The 13,032-nt window shown below is 37.2% G+C and overlaps 2 protein-coding genes across 5 annotated transcripts; both read right to left on the bottom strand.

Annotated features, from left to right (window-relative positions):
• Positions 1-346: 346 nt before the first annotated feature.
• sirt2 (sirtuin 2 (silent mating type information regulation 2, homolog) 2 (S. cerevisiae)) lies at positions 347-8,119 on the bottom strand. Of its 2 annotated transcripts, none has more exons than XM_015015949.1 (16): positions 8,096-8,119; positions 7,051-7,100; positions 6,834-6,882; positions 5,995-6,105; positions 5,741-5,782; positions 5,528-5,634; positions 5,394-5,450; positions 5,241-5,309; positions 5,020-5,149; positions 4,892-4,951; positions 4,687-4,742; positions 4,525-4,601; positions 4,349-4,400; positions 4,181-4,248; positions 2,638-2,704; positions 347-1,385 (listed from the first exon to the last, which is right to left on the bottom strand). In XM_015015949.1, coding segments are annotated over exons 3-16 (1,038 nt in total). In that variant the 5' UTR covers positions 6,835-6,882; positions 7,051-7,100; positions 8,096-8,119; the 3' UTR covers positions 347-1,244. The 2 variants fall into 2 exon arrangements, with proteins under 2 accessions (XP_014871435.1, XP_014871427.1); XM_015015941.1 differs by lacking the exon at positions 8,096-8,119 and adding an exon at positions 7,213-7,395.
• A 407-nt stretch (positions 8,120-8,526) lies between these two features.
• dmac2 (distal membrane arm assembly component 2) lies at positions 8,527-12,743 on the bottom strand. Of its 3 annotated transcripts, none has more exons than XM_015015961.1 (6): positions 12,632-12,743; positions 12,089-12,279; positions 11,045-11,125; positions 10,406-10,545; positions 10,145-10,304; positions 8,527-9,150 (listed from the first exon to the last, which is right to left on the bottom strand). In XM_015015961.1, exons 1-6 carry the CDS (start codon positions 12,686-12,688, stop codon positions 8,976-8,978), a joined length of 804 nt encoding a protein of 267 aa, XP_014871447.1. In that variant the 5' UTR covers positions 12,689-12,743; the 3' UTR covers positions 8,527-8,975. The 3 variants fall into 3 exon arrangements, with proteins under 3 accessions (XP_014871447.1, XP_014871455.1, XP_014871463.1); XM_015015969.1 differs by having other exon boundaries at positions 8,527-9,147; XM_015015977.1 differs by having other exon boundaries at positions 8,527-9,114.
• Between the last annotated feature and the right edge of the window lie 289 nt (positions 12,744-13,032).

Raw genomic sequence — 13,032 nt, 5'->3', positions numbered from 1 at the left:
ACTTCAACTCAACAAATAATTTTTAACTTTATTCTCCTTTTATGTTGTTTTATTCTCTTTTGAAAGACACCAATCTGATTTCTTCTCAGAATAAACTTCTTGACTGAATAAAAACGATTTTAAATCTACATCTGTATGAATGACCTTTGACCCGATCGTACAGAGTTTAAACTTCTAAGGAGGAGGAAATCCTGAGTAAATCGTCATTAGGCAGGTGAATGACAGACGGAGCAACGTGCGGTGACGAGAGTTTCAGTCTGACATTTCCACTATCGTTTTTAATCAACTGCATTCATAAGAAGAAAATAGAATGACACACTTCTCCACTGACACGAAGTGAACTTGATCAGTTTAATAAAGGAAACATTTATTGCAGGAATTTGCACTGGTTGCTAGAATTAGTACATGTCAACATATTTAAGTCCAGGTGAGTATTTTACTTTTTTTTCTTTTTTAACACATTGCTTCAGATATCTTTCATTCAGCATTTTTTCCATAAGAATCACGTCTGTTTTTTTTTTCTTTTTTATGTTGCTTTGAATCTAAATTTACTGGCCATTAAAATTAAACTTGACTGAAAAGTGACTGCTTCCAATTCTTTCTGCTGTTCCAAGATGAACATTACACAAAAATATTATTTGTCTTATAGTTTTGCATAAATGACAAAACAATTAAAATAAAATGACTAAAAGTTGAACAAACGTAAAAACCAGTGATGGCTCTAGTAAACCCATCTATCAAATGTATCAAAATTTTTACCAACCAGGTCAGGAAGTTAGTTCTCTGACGGAAACATTGTGACAGCTTTATCAGATGAACCGCTTTTAGTTTGGGGGGAGTGAATGTTAGGCCACCTAACAGAACCTTGTTATCTGAAATCCAAATCCGGTTCTCATTAAAATGCAGCTCGTCAGCACACGTCAATCATTAAGAGTCGTTTATGCTTAGAAGGAACGCATGGGGCTAAAACCTACATACAACAAAACTAAAGTTATCAGAGGGAAAAATGTTATCTGCAGCTGGGGCAAATGGAAGCTTGTAGAAAATATAGAGATGTTAGTAAAGTGCAAAATGACAGATATAAACAAAAGTATAATTACGGGAAAGAACCGTCCTCAGATCTGAGAATATACAGTTAGAGAAACCCAACAGAGCTTCATTTCCGAACATCAAACTCTTATATATTAGCCTCTGGTTAAGCTTTAAACTGCGTCGTTGCTTTTGTTTTGTTAATTAAGTGCAGGTCACTCCTCTGCTTTGGATTTTGGTTCAGCTGAAGCCGAAGCGCCTTTGGCTGCAGCTCCTTTGCTCCCTCCGGGACCCTCCTGCTTGTCCTCACTGTCGATCCTGGTGTGCTCCTTCTTCACAAGCTCTTCCAGCTCCGCCTGGGCGGATGTGGAAAACAAAACAGGGATGAATACAGAAAAGAAACATATTAGAGAAGAAATGAGCACCAAAAAGTAAGAAATATAAATTTTATGGTGTCAAATGAATATTGTGTTTCTATGAAGCATGAAGTTACGCAGCTTAAAGTTAACAGATCCCGAGTAATGTCTTTCATATTGTAGCCCAAGAGATGCCATCTCCAGGTAGCATGAGGTTTATGATTTAGATATATGACACATAAGAGCTAGTACTATAAAATCCCCATAAAACCGTCCACAAACAACTAAAATCCACAAATACTTGAGACTTCCCTCTAAAAATGGTTATAACTGCTTATTTTAACAGTTCAAACACTAAATATATTTCAATGTGCATTAACACACACAGTGGTTTTAGCAATACAGCAGATGCTAGCAACTATAGTCTTTCTTGTTTAGGTGTAATTTCTTGTAATTCAGTCAATCAGTTCCAAGGGAAATGAATGGAGCTGCTGGATTGACTGCTGTGGAAAGGACAACCAATATTATTGCATCAAAGAATTTCAGCTTCCAAAGCTGGATTTACTTTTGAGTATTTTAGAAATATGCTCTATAAAAAAATCTGGTAACAGACGGGTTTTCTGCAATAATTTAGATAATTTTGCACAGAAAAATCTACAAGTAATGAGCTTCGAATATACAGAGTCCACTGTTATTGCAATGCAAATCTTACAGCAATGACTCGATAACAGCATGACTTTATTTTATGCTACACTGCAGACGCTCTGTCTGCACTGATGAAGATTTAGCTCATCTCAGCATGCTGAATATTTGACACCAACTGACAGCAGCCTGACCTATTCTGGCTTAATTTTATGACCAATGAGGTGATTTTGGAGGCTGTATATGGAAAAACACCAAACTTTCAGACAAAGATGGTCAGTAATTATAAACTTTGGAGGATGAGAGAATCATACCACACTGAAAATAGCATACTCTTGTCATTATACAGTAAAACACTTTAAATTTTGCACATTTACATCCTAATACACATGCACTGTACAAAAGAATATACTTCAAGTGTGTCAATACTTGATGTTTGACAGAACGCCCTTCATTTCTCCATAGTTAGACCCACATGAAATGCATTTTAGATAAACAATGACACAGCAGCTTTATGATTATGTGTTCATTCTTTACTGATGGAGCTCAGCTATAAACACTGCAAAGCTGCAGGTATATAAGATTTCAATGAGAAAACTGTGTGGCTCACCTTCCAACCCAGCAAGTCAGCAAGAGCCAAGCAGCCATCATCACACGTACTGATCTGAGCTACGTCTCTGAAACCAGGAAAAAATACGACATGTTGGATGCGGAGATGATTTCAAGACAGGTTTTCATATCCCACCGCAACAAAGCAAACCACAAAATACAATCTATGTCTTTAACTAATCCATCGTTGTTAAATTTAGATTTTCCTTGCACTTTTGTTTATCTCTGTGGATTTATTATCAAAGGCACAACAAACCGTTTCAGAAAACAAACTTTTTCACAAGAGCATAAAAACAAACAAGAAAACCCAACCCAAATATACAATGAACAAATTTTTAAATATATCTAAAATCATATATGTCAATGTTGATCCCTGATGTTATTTTCATTAATTACAAAGGGGTTAGCTTAAAATCTCTTGGTACAAATAAACCAAAGAACAAAATTCAAAGCAGATAAATAGCTGTACACTTTGCACACACATGTCTGTCTTTCAGACTCTAAACTTAAAACTGGAAATTTTATTTATTTTTTTTACTTGTTAATCTGATGATAGAAGTAACTACATAGCACTGACTTTCTGTACACACAACCGCAGTACAGATTATACTTTCTAAGAAGACCAAGATTGCATCTGGTTGGTGATTTCTTCTTACGGTGCCACTCTGAAAAACATTACATGGTACTGTATCACAGCCTGATTTAGTAACTTACCTGCCCAATTTAGTGGCAGGCTTACATTTATATAGCCATCATAAAAATAATCATCCTGAAACACTATGAACCCAGACAGACTATAAATGAACAAGCAGTGATGAGAATGTGACTATGAACACCCACAGTTCACTGAATATGAACGAGACTGGGGGCGCCACAGTGTGGGACCAACCGACTGAAACTGTCATTTGTTCCAGCCTCAATCAGTCTTTTCCACGGCACATGAGCAACTTGGCAAGTTGCTTTTCACCACTAACACCTATACACACCACTTGATGCACTGTTGATTTGAGTCTGTGTTTCATCAGTCTGTGGTGTTGTAATGTTTTTACTTGCAACTGTGTAGAACTATGCCCAAGACAAATCTCCCTTTAGGGACAATAAAATATATACCTATATTCTATTCTTGGCGTCATGCGAAGAGAAATAGAAAAAACACTGATGGCAATTCTTTCAGGATGCTATTCTGATATTTATATTCAGTCATTTCTACCTAAATTATGCATGATAGTTCTCTGCCCCCTGGTGGTTAAATAATACCAATCATCTCGAAAACAAGACATGAATAATTAGGATCAGAAACAAAGATGCACTGATCAGAATTGTAAGTTTTATTGTAATGGTTAATAAATACAGTTTGTTTTTAAGAAATATAACACAACTTATGACAGTAATCAAAATTCATGTAAAATGTTTCCAACTGTCTGGTCAATCTGGAAACTGTCAGTTTCTCAAATCACCTCTAATAAAAATAAAAGTATCCTCAATAGGTAGGAATCAACATCAAAACCTTTTTATCAAATAATATGACAGAATCTCAGCATCACCTGTACGCCTTGTCTGAGTCAAAGTCCATCCCTCCTCCAAAGCCGAGCAACCCCAACATCGGATCTGCCTGCAGACAGAAACAAATAAACCTTTCCAGCTGCAGAGGCTTAAACAAGGCAGTGTGAAGAAACTAGGTATGTAAAGGTGATGGAGCGGTAAAGACTCACCTGTCCTGTTTTCTCCATGTTAATGAGCAACCTGGGGCAACTTTTTGAAACCCTAAATGACAAAAATGGAAGATGAAAGAATCAAACAGGAAAACCAAAGAAGGACAGTTTCAGAAATGACCAAGTTACATTACACAATCAGATCATAAATGCTACTGAGACTAGATGTGGAGTACCTGCCGACTAAACTTGCAAACGGTTGAACCTGCAGAGACGTGCCCATGACTATGAGGAGATCGCATCGAGGAAAATCCTGACAGGGAAGCAAAGGTGAGACATTAATTCGTTTATGTTTTTGCAGAGGTTAAATCCTGAACAATTCACTGTTATGTGCTCACCATTTTCATGGAAGTGAAGAAACGGGTTGGCAGGTTCTCTCCAAAGAAAACTATATCTGAGGAAAGTGAGATAAGGACAAATGGTGAGGCAAAATCTGGGATCTTTCTGGAAGCAGAAATAAAGTCAGTGATGTAGCAACAAAATTTGCAGTACTACGATGAATAACACTAAATTTTAAATGAACAAACGTAATGACAGACTGACCTGGTTTGACCAAACTGCTGCACTTTTCACACTTTGGAATCTCATCAGAGAAGATTTTTTCTAAAACACAGACAAAATTAGAATCTCAAATCTCAGGAGATCACAGGAGCTTAAAAATGTCACAGCACCTTTCATCCAGTCCAGGTTGTACTCCTTTTTGCAGAGGAATTTGACACAGTGTGAGGTGTAGAACGTTCCATGTGCTTCAATCAGATCGTCTCCTTCCAGCCCTGCGACTCGCTCCAGGGTGTCGATGTTCTGAACAGACATGCACACCAACATGGATACAGGAACTTAAAGTAATTTGAATTACTCTGTGTGCAGCAACATGTTCTTTCTTTCCCCCCACCTGTGTGTAGCATCGTCTCAGAACCCCCTTGTCCTTCAGCATCTTTATGAAGTAGTGGCAGATTGTGGGCTAAAACCAAGCATGAGAGTAAAACACAACTCTGAGTATTTGGTGAGGACCAGCTTTTCCCAATCTGCAGGCTGCGTATTGTACCTTAAACTGTCCTGGGTACAGCTCCCTGGCCAAAGCAAAGAATGGTTCTGGATGTTTCTGTGATGAAATTATGAAAAATTCTTTCCCTTTCACTTGTCACTGTTTTGAAAGATGAGATTAAATCTTGAACAGACCTTAAAGTAATCGATCTGGAAGATGGCTTCTGGGTAAGGCAGGTTGTACTTTTGCAGGTTTGCATAGAGACCGGTTTCTGGAGAGCGAAAATCCGGGATCCCAGCAGCTGTGCAGAAAGAAATCATGAGAAATTAATCAAACAGGATAAAAGTTGTTTAATAATAATCATCACCAAGTGGTTTATTCTATCAACATGAATGGGAAATACTTACATGTTGATATTCCTGCTCCAACCATGCAAATTATGTTTTTGCCTATGACAGAGACAGGTAAAAACATGCATAATAAATGGATTCATGATTCAGTCATGAATCCATTAATGAATAATTTAGCACTCTCTAAATCTTGTTTTCTTTTTCTGGATGAATGTTCTCAGAATAAATATATATTTTTTATTATTATCATTTTTAGTGAGTTTATAACCCTGCAAATACCCAGAAATAAAGTAAAACATAATAAAACTTACATTTGCCGCTATTTATGTAGCGAGCCACGCCCTCCAGAGACAACTCATCCAGAACCTTCTCTGAAGAGCCCAATCCCAGCGCACTGGAGAAGAGGCCACGCAAGAAGTCCACTGGAAAGGACAGGAGAAAAAAGGAAAAACAAGATCAGTTTATTCATGTTTTCACATTAAGTATTACTAAATTTCTATAATATGTTGTGTTACACATTACATTTTTTGTTGTTGTTATTTATAAGTTTGAAAGTAATCAAAGCCTTATTCAAGTTAACCTGTTCAAAAATGACTCCATGTGGCCCTGGTCCAAGTTTAGAAAATGGTGTCAGGAAATTAAAATATTGTTCACTATGACCCAGTGAATATTCCCTGTTAAGTGTGTTTAATGCCGCTTTTTTCAAGCAGACAACTTTTACTTGAATGTGTTTATTGCAGTTAAAATTACACAATGGTTTTGATTTTGGTTAAATAAAAACTTTCACAGGTATTTAACTGTTGAAATTCTGGTGCATAAACTCACAAGTACAAGTGTAAACAGTATCCCAGAGAGCTAACACAATAAAAACCTGCATCCTCTTGCTGATCATTCATTAAAATGGCACATTATTGATGTATTTAAGAAAGTGTACTGATAGTATTCACAGTTAATGATATTCTAGGACATTATGTCAGGGAATAGATCGATTTACTTTCAATACTTGAAGTATTTTTTAAAAGCAAACACTTACTTTTACTCAAGTAAAAATGTTAATGTAGTATTTTTGCTACAGTACTGCACTAAAATACAGCGTTTGAGTATTTTCTCCACCACTGCATATGAGTGTATGCAGTATATTTAAACATACTATCTGCTTCTCCTGTAGCTTCGTCTTCACTGCTGTCGTCCGATTGGTTCTGCAGAGAAAACAACGTGTAACTTGTAGAAACAGTTCACTGGTTTGGTGACTGCTATGAGCCAGAAACAGAGCAACTCTTTGTTATGACGCTATCCATCGTCTGGGTCTCACTGCACGACAGCAGCTAAAAAACAACTCAAGCTTGACAGAAAACAGTGACTCCCACCTCGGGTTCAGCTGTAGCCTCCTCCTCTTGTTCTTCTTTTTTAGGGGACTCTGGAAATGAAATCACCATGTTGTAAAACTCGACAGTCTTGTTTTAAAGGGACAAAGATGTCGCGATAAAACAGTAACTGTGTCTCCTTTCTGGATCAGACAGCCGTCCTACCTGATGATTCAGACATTTATCCGCCTTCTAGGACTCCAACACTACACTGTTTTGGTTCACATTCAATAAAAATCGCTAAAATCGGAGAAAATATACAGGAACCCGACGCTTTAAATGTACCCAGCTGTTCCCTCTTGTTGTTGTCCGTCAGGAAATTACGTCCGCGTGTACCGCTACCGTGTTCAACGGAGTCATTAGTTCCCGCTGATGTTCACTTCCATTATTACAAAAAAATAATACTCTAAAACTCTTAATATCAACTAACCCCATCGTTAATAAGCAAAAGTTGCAATTAAACGTATCGCCAATTTATTTAGTTGTAGAACATAAGATGAGTCAAACATAGCAGTATTTTAACAATGTCTAATTTTCACATCTGCCAATTAAGATATTGCATAAGCGACTATTACTGTTTATTTCATTTCTTGGTGTCTTCATTAGTTTGTTGTGTATCTGCTGCAGAACAGGCTCACACTGGATTATGGGCTTTAGTTATTCACATAAGCTTCCACAGTACAGATTACAAATACATACACTTACACTTAACTACATAGCATTTAAAATACATTAAAAATGAATGAAAGAATGAATAAATATATTACTTGCATTATACCCTTCCCGCCCCCACGTGAAGGATGAGACTTTATTGATAAGCACTAATCCCTGGTTTCACCGTAAGGAATGTAGGCACTGAAAAAAACTGTGCAAGCCAAAATACAACAACAAAAATACATACTTTGACAACTCTTTACGTTTCCAACTTAACGTTTATAACTTAAAATAATGCTGCAACCAAAAAATAACTTCAGTTTTAGCATATAAGCAAGTGCACAGTTTTACACAATATTTAAGACATGTACTTATTTACATAATACACACATACCTTGCGCCTCTATCAAGGGGGCCGCTTCTAACAAGATACATTTTGTCGTCTACGTTACAACTTATGGTCAGTCCAGTTAGACCGGACGTCGTCCCTTCAAAATAAAAGTATTAAATATTGAAACAGGAAATTAATCATAGCTACAACCAAATAAAGGCAATAAACACCAAAAGGGAATATAAGCAAATAAAGAAATTAATTTAAGGTTAATTACTTTACTGCAAAATCACATGTGGCATAGTTGTTGGTACCACTAGCAAATAAAAGTATAAATATCACAAGTGATAGAAGCAAGTTTATTTCAGCTATTGATCACTGGATGGTTGAGGAATCTTATTTATCTCACCACCATGGATGGAGTGAACAGGATGGTAAAGAAAGTAAAAATCTCCAAAGTTCAGTTTTAGACAACTGCAAAAAACTGAGCCGCATTTTGGGTTTCAAATAGATTTGTCAAACACGTTTATTATTTTTGCAAGTTAAATATAAAAGAATACACACGATGAGGTTTACAATAATCCTTACTTTGAAGAATAAAATCTTTATTATGTACACCCATTTTTACATTCAGTGACAAAGACCCAGCAAATTGAAGTTGGACATGAACAGAGATTTTCTAAATATGAACATTTACATGATCAATGTGCAGCCTTACTCACAAACTGAGAAATACACAGGGCATCCAGACATATATTTCACACTTTTGTCACACTTTTGTGTGACATGTTTCTTCTCCCACATCTGTTGTATGTTTTTGCTTTTCTTATTTGTCCTGCACTTATGTCACGATTCTTAACCTTATCATGAGCTCTTTGAAAAACGAAGAGAACACCAAAAGCCTCCAAGTCTTTCTGCAGTGATTCTGGCTGTAATCGACCCACTACCCTTCTGCTTCCAGGCGCTCCTCTGGCTTCTCTCCTCCAACCTGAGGCTGACTGAGGTCGTAGCCGTGTGCTGTGATCTGACACTGAGGTAGCATCTCCTCCAGTAGGATGATCACCAACGCTGGACTTGAAATCCTCGGGAGGGAGGACACATTCAGATGCTTTAGCTCCCTTCAGTACACAGACACACAAAAAAGAGAGCATCATTACAGAACTGGTTACTTTGCTTTAGAGTAATGGTATTGAAAGTGTGACATAAAGGCCATTTGTGCGTCCTGGACTGATTTTGTTTGGCTCGCAACTCTATTGTGAGAATGATCTGAATTTGACCTCCAACCACAGGCTGATAAAGATGGAGAGTTTTTTTTTAATTGAGGCGACATTTTTACCACCAAATTAGAATCTTACAAAGGAAACTTTTAGGTACAACACACATTTTAAGTATTACACTTTTTCTATTTCCTTAATTTCATAGTGAATAAGACTACATGTAGGGCTCTGGATTTATCCTATCGTTAATTAGTATGTTGACAAATTTCTTATGATAAGAAGTTTGATTAATCATTGTCGAGAAAAATTCAAATAAATGATGTTTATAAAAACGAAACCAACCGTATTGTCGGGGTTTTCATTCTTACTATTTTCTCTACTGTTTATTCAGGGGGAGTATTATATTTATGATACTTTTATTTTCATATTTCAAATTGATATTTCTTAATAAATACCAATACATTTGAAAACATGTATTGGTAAACTGTGTAGTTTAGTGATAAACTTCTTTATATGACTGGCGTCCTACAAATGGGTATGTTTCATCAAGAGCAGGATCTATGTTTGCAGCACTACGACTGCTGTGTCATGTCAGAGAAAGAGGGACCCAAATCCTGTTGTTAGTGCTGAGAATAAGCAACTTTAAAATATTTTTTCCAATTGAGCCCAAAAGAAATTGCAAACCGGATGCCTTTCTTTAATAAGGAAAATATGCAAAACTTTGGATCTGAAGAAATCTACAAGAAATTCATAAGCTTAGTTTGTTGTTGAGCAGGTTAAGATTATTTCAGTTAAAGAAAAAGATTAGATGTGTCTTGGTAATTTTGGAATATAAAAAAAAAAGGTTTGGACCACCGCGCTGCAGACTGTAGGATACACTGAGTATGGAGCTCACCTGAGATTCCTGAGAGCAGCCAGGCCGCCCACGGTTATCCTCGGACAGTGAGAGATGTCCAGCTCCTCCAGAGAGTCCTGGAACTTGTGGAGTCCTGCCAGGAACCAGTCGTCCACCTCAGGACAGCCTTGGACCTTTAGAGTCCGCAGAGGTTGCCTCTCTGCAGGTGTTGAGAAATCAGATCAAGAACAGGATCAACACATTCAGTGACTCTGAAAAATTAAAGAGCAGAGAGGAATCATCTGCATCACAGCATATTACCCAGGTTGGACAGTCCTACGTAGTTGATGATGGTGTGACTCATGTCTACTTCTTCCACAGGTGTGTCCTTGTAGTTCAGGAAATCCCAGTTGAATTTGCCCCTTGAGTCGGCGCGGAACCACTCAGACTGGCCCACAAACCTGCAGAAGTAACAGAAGTTATGATGAATGGAGAGAGGAGGCTGATGATTCGAAAAGCGGTTCATATGTGAGGTGTCCATATGAGCAGCGGCTTGTTGCAGAAGTTATAGTTCTTTATTTATAGCTTTAAAGAATAATTTCAAAGGAAGTCATTTCTTAAATAATTTGAATCTTTTTTTGTACAAAGATGTCTTCAATTTTTGGAGTAAAAACCTGAATTTTCAACAAAAATGTCTTTGGATTTCATCACTTAAGTCAAGAATTAGAAGAATTTAGTAAACTTAGTCTCAAGTTTCAAAAATGTCCTCTGGCCCTGGGGCCTGCAGTAGGTCCTTTTCACACCATGCTGACAAGATCATAATAAACATTTAATCAGAAGGAGCATAATCCTGTTAGACTGAGTCTGTCTTAATAAATGTGGAAAACATTCAGTTACCCAACAAAGCATTTACAGAACAACTAAAAATAATGCAGAGGGATGTGAGGAGGAGCCACTTACCTAAATCCTCCTCCTAGATTTAGAATATAATAGGCAGATGCTATGTCTGGGCCATAAAGCTTGTGAGTGTAACCATAGTAACTGTAAAAGACAGAAGAGAAAATGGGATTAGGCATGACTTGGTTACCAAAGTCCAGGTTTGGCAAGGTCAAATCTTAAAAACTCCTAAAGTATTTGCTGTTCAGGAGATGCCGGACAAAGTGTTAGAGTTGGCTTCGACTGTCTTAATGAAGACAACCGAAGCCAACTCAGATTTGGCTGTTAGGGAATATTTTCACATGTGAAAAACAAATGTGGAAACTAAAGGTGCAAAGCCCATCACAATTACTGTTTAAAAGTGCAGTTGGTAACTTAGGAGCAACAGGTCTGTCAGGAACCCAACTTCTCAGCAAGCTATAGCAGCTTATTTTAAGTCAATAATTCATTAATGAATGATGAAATGATCAAATGCCAAACTTTTACTTACAAAAAAGACATTTCCCATATTACAAGTGAAATAATCTGCCAGTGGAATCAGTACATTTCCATCACTATTAAGGAATTATTGATTTAAATTAAACTAACTGACTTATACTATATCTTCCTGAAAAGATACTCGTAAGTTTTTTTGTCTTATTTCAAGCAAATTAGAAATTAGACCAAAAATACTTGGTAAGATTTTGTGTTTTTTGCAGTGTAATTGCAAGGTGTCCAGTTCCTGCTAAACAAGCCCAAACGATCATAACCCCAAATTAAGGCCACCGTCTCCAAGTTTGGTGCTGTGCATTTTGATCAAACATTTTTACTTTAGACTCATATGTTTGCATTTTAATAGGGACTACAATAATGATGAAATAATGATTTTCTGATGAAAATGATTCATGAAAAAATCCTGTACACACATTCTAATATGTAGGCCCATAGAAATAATAGTGCCAAGCTAATTTTTCACTATTGTCTTCAAAATTGAACTCAGTGTAATTTAAAAACTAATTGTTCCACTGTTATGTTGCTCAAAATGTACCAAATGTAGCTCTTTGACACATAAAACTTTGCTTGTCTCACAGGTTCTTCTTTCTGAGCTGGTCCTTCCCAATCCGGGACTTCCAGTTCAGGAGCGCCTCTACATCATAGAAACGCCGGGCGAGGAAGTCAAGAGACCTGGACACGAGAGAAGGAGGAGATGCTGAGCTGGAGCCCCAGTGTCGCCTAGCAACGAGGAGGACGGCAGCCCGCTGGCAGCACCTGTGTAAAGACTGGAAAGAGACAGACGATCTGATGAAAAGGGGGCTAGGACAGACACTGTGCTGGTAAAAATGGAAACATAAAGAAATAAAGGAGAAAATATAATTATAGAGCAACAACGCTGTGCTGTGTTCAGCAATGTAAAAGAATTAAGGAACATACAGTCCCGTTGTCTGAGATCATATTACCACATTAGCTAACCCATTACCTAATCCTAACTTAAAGCAGTTTATAACGAAACAATTGACTCAAAGTAAAGACGGCCGATCTACAAAACACACACTCCAAGAATGAACCTGACTTTTTGTTCTTTATATGTGACATTTCTCGCTGGGTTTAGCAGAAATTTAAAGGATAACTCACTATCAAGGGTGCCGACATGACAGCAACTTCCAACAGTAAGCCGTGTAGGACAAACATTCCGCTTCCGCCTCTGGGATTCTTCAGAGCCGTTTTTCTTCCTGTCACCACTAGGTGTCGCAAAGTAAATGCCTCTGAAAGGCGAACTGTCCTATTATACGGAATAATTTGAAAGTTACCAAAAGTTCAGAAAACAACCTTCTTAGTTCAGTATTAAGCATACTACTTAAATATTTCATGTTTAAAAAATGTTAAAGAAAAGGAATTTAATAGACTTTCTGATAGCCTCTGTCTCTCAAAATGTGATCATTTTAATTTTTTTGTAGCTGTTTCAGTTACATAAAACCAGAAAGAAAGCTTGGTTGAACCTGCAGATTTATCACAATGTAGACAGGAAAACTGTG

Source organism: Poecilia latipinna, unplaced genomic scaffold (genome assembly GCF_001443285.1).
Source record: "Poecilia latipinna isolate Pla-1442-1.1 unplaced genomic scaffold, P_latipinna-1.0 Scaffold72, whole genome shotgun sequence".
Lineage (NCBI taxonomy): Eukaryota > Metazoa > Chordata > Actinopteri > Cyprinodontiformes > Poeciliidae > Poecilia > Poecilia latipinna.
The sequence above is the reverse complement of the archived record's forward strand: the minus strand, read 5'-3'. Positions and strand labels throughout refer to the sequence as shown.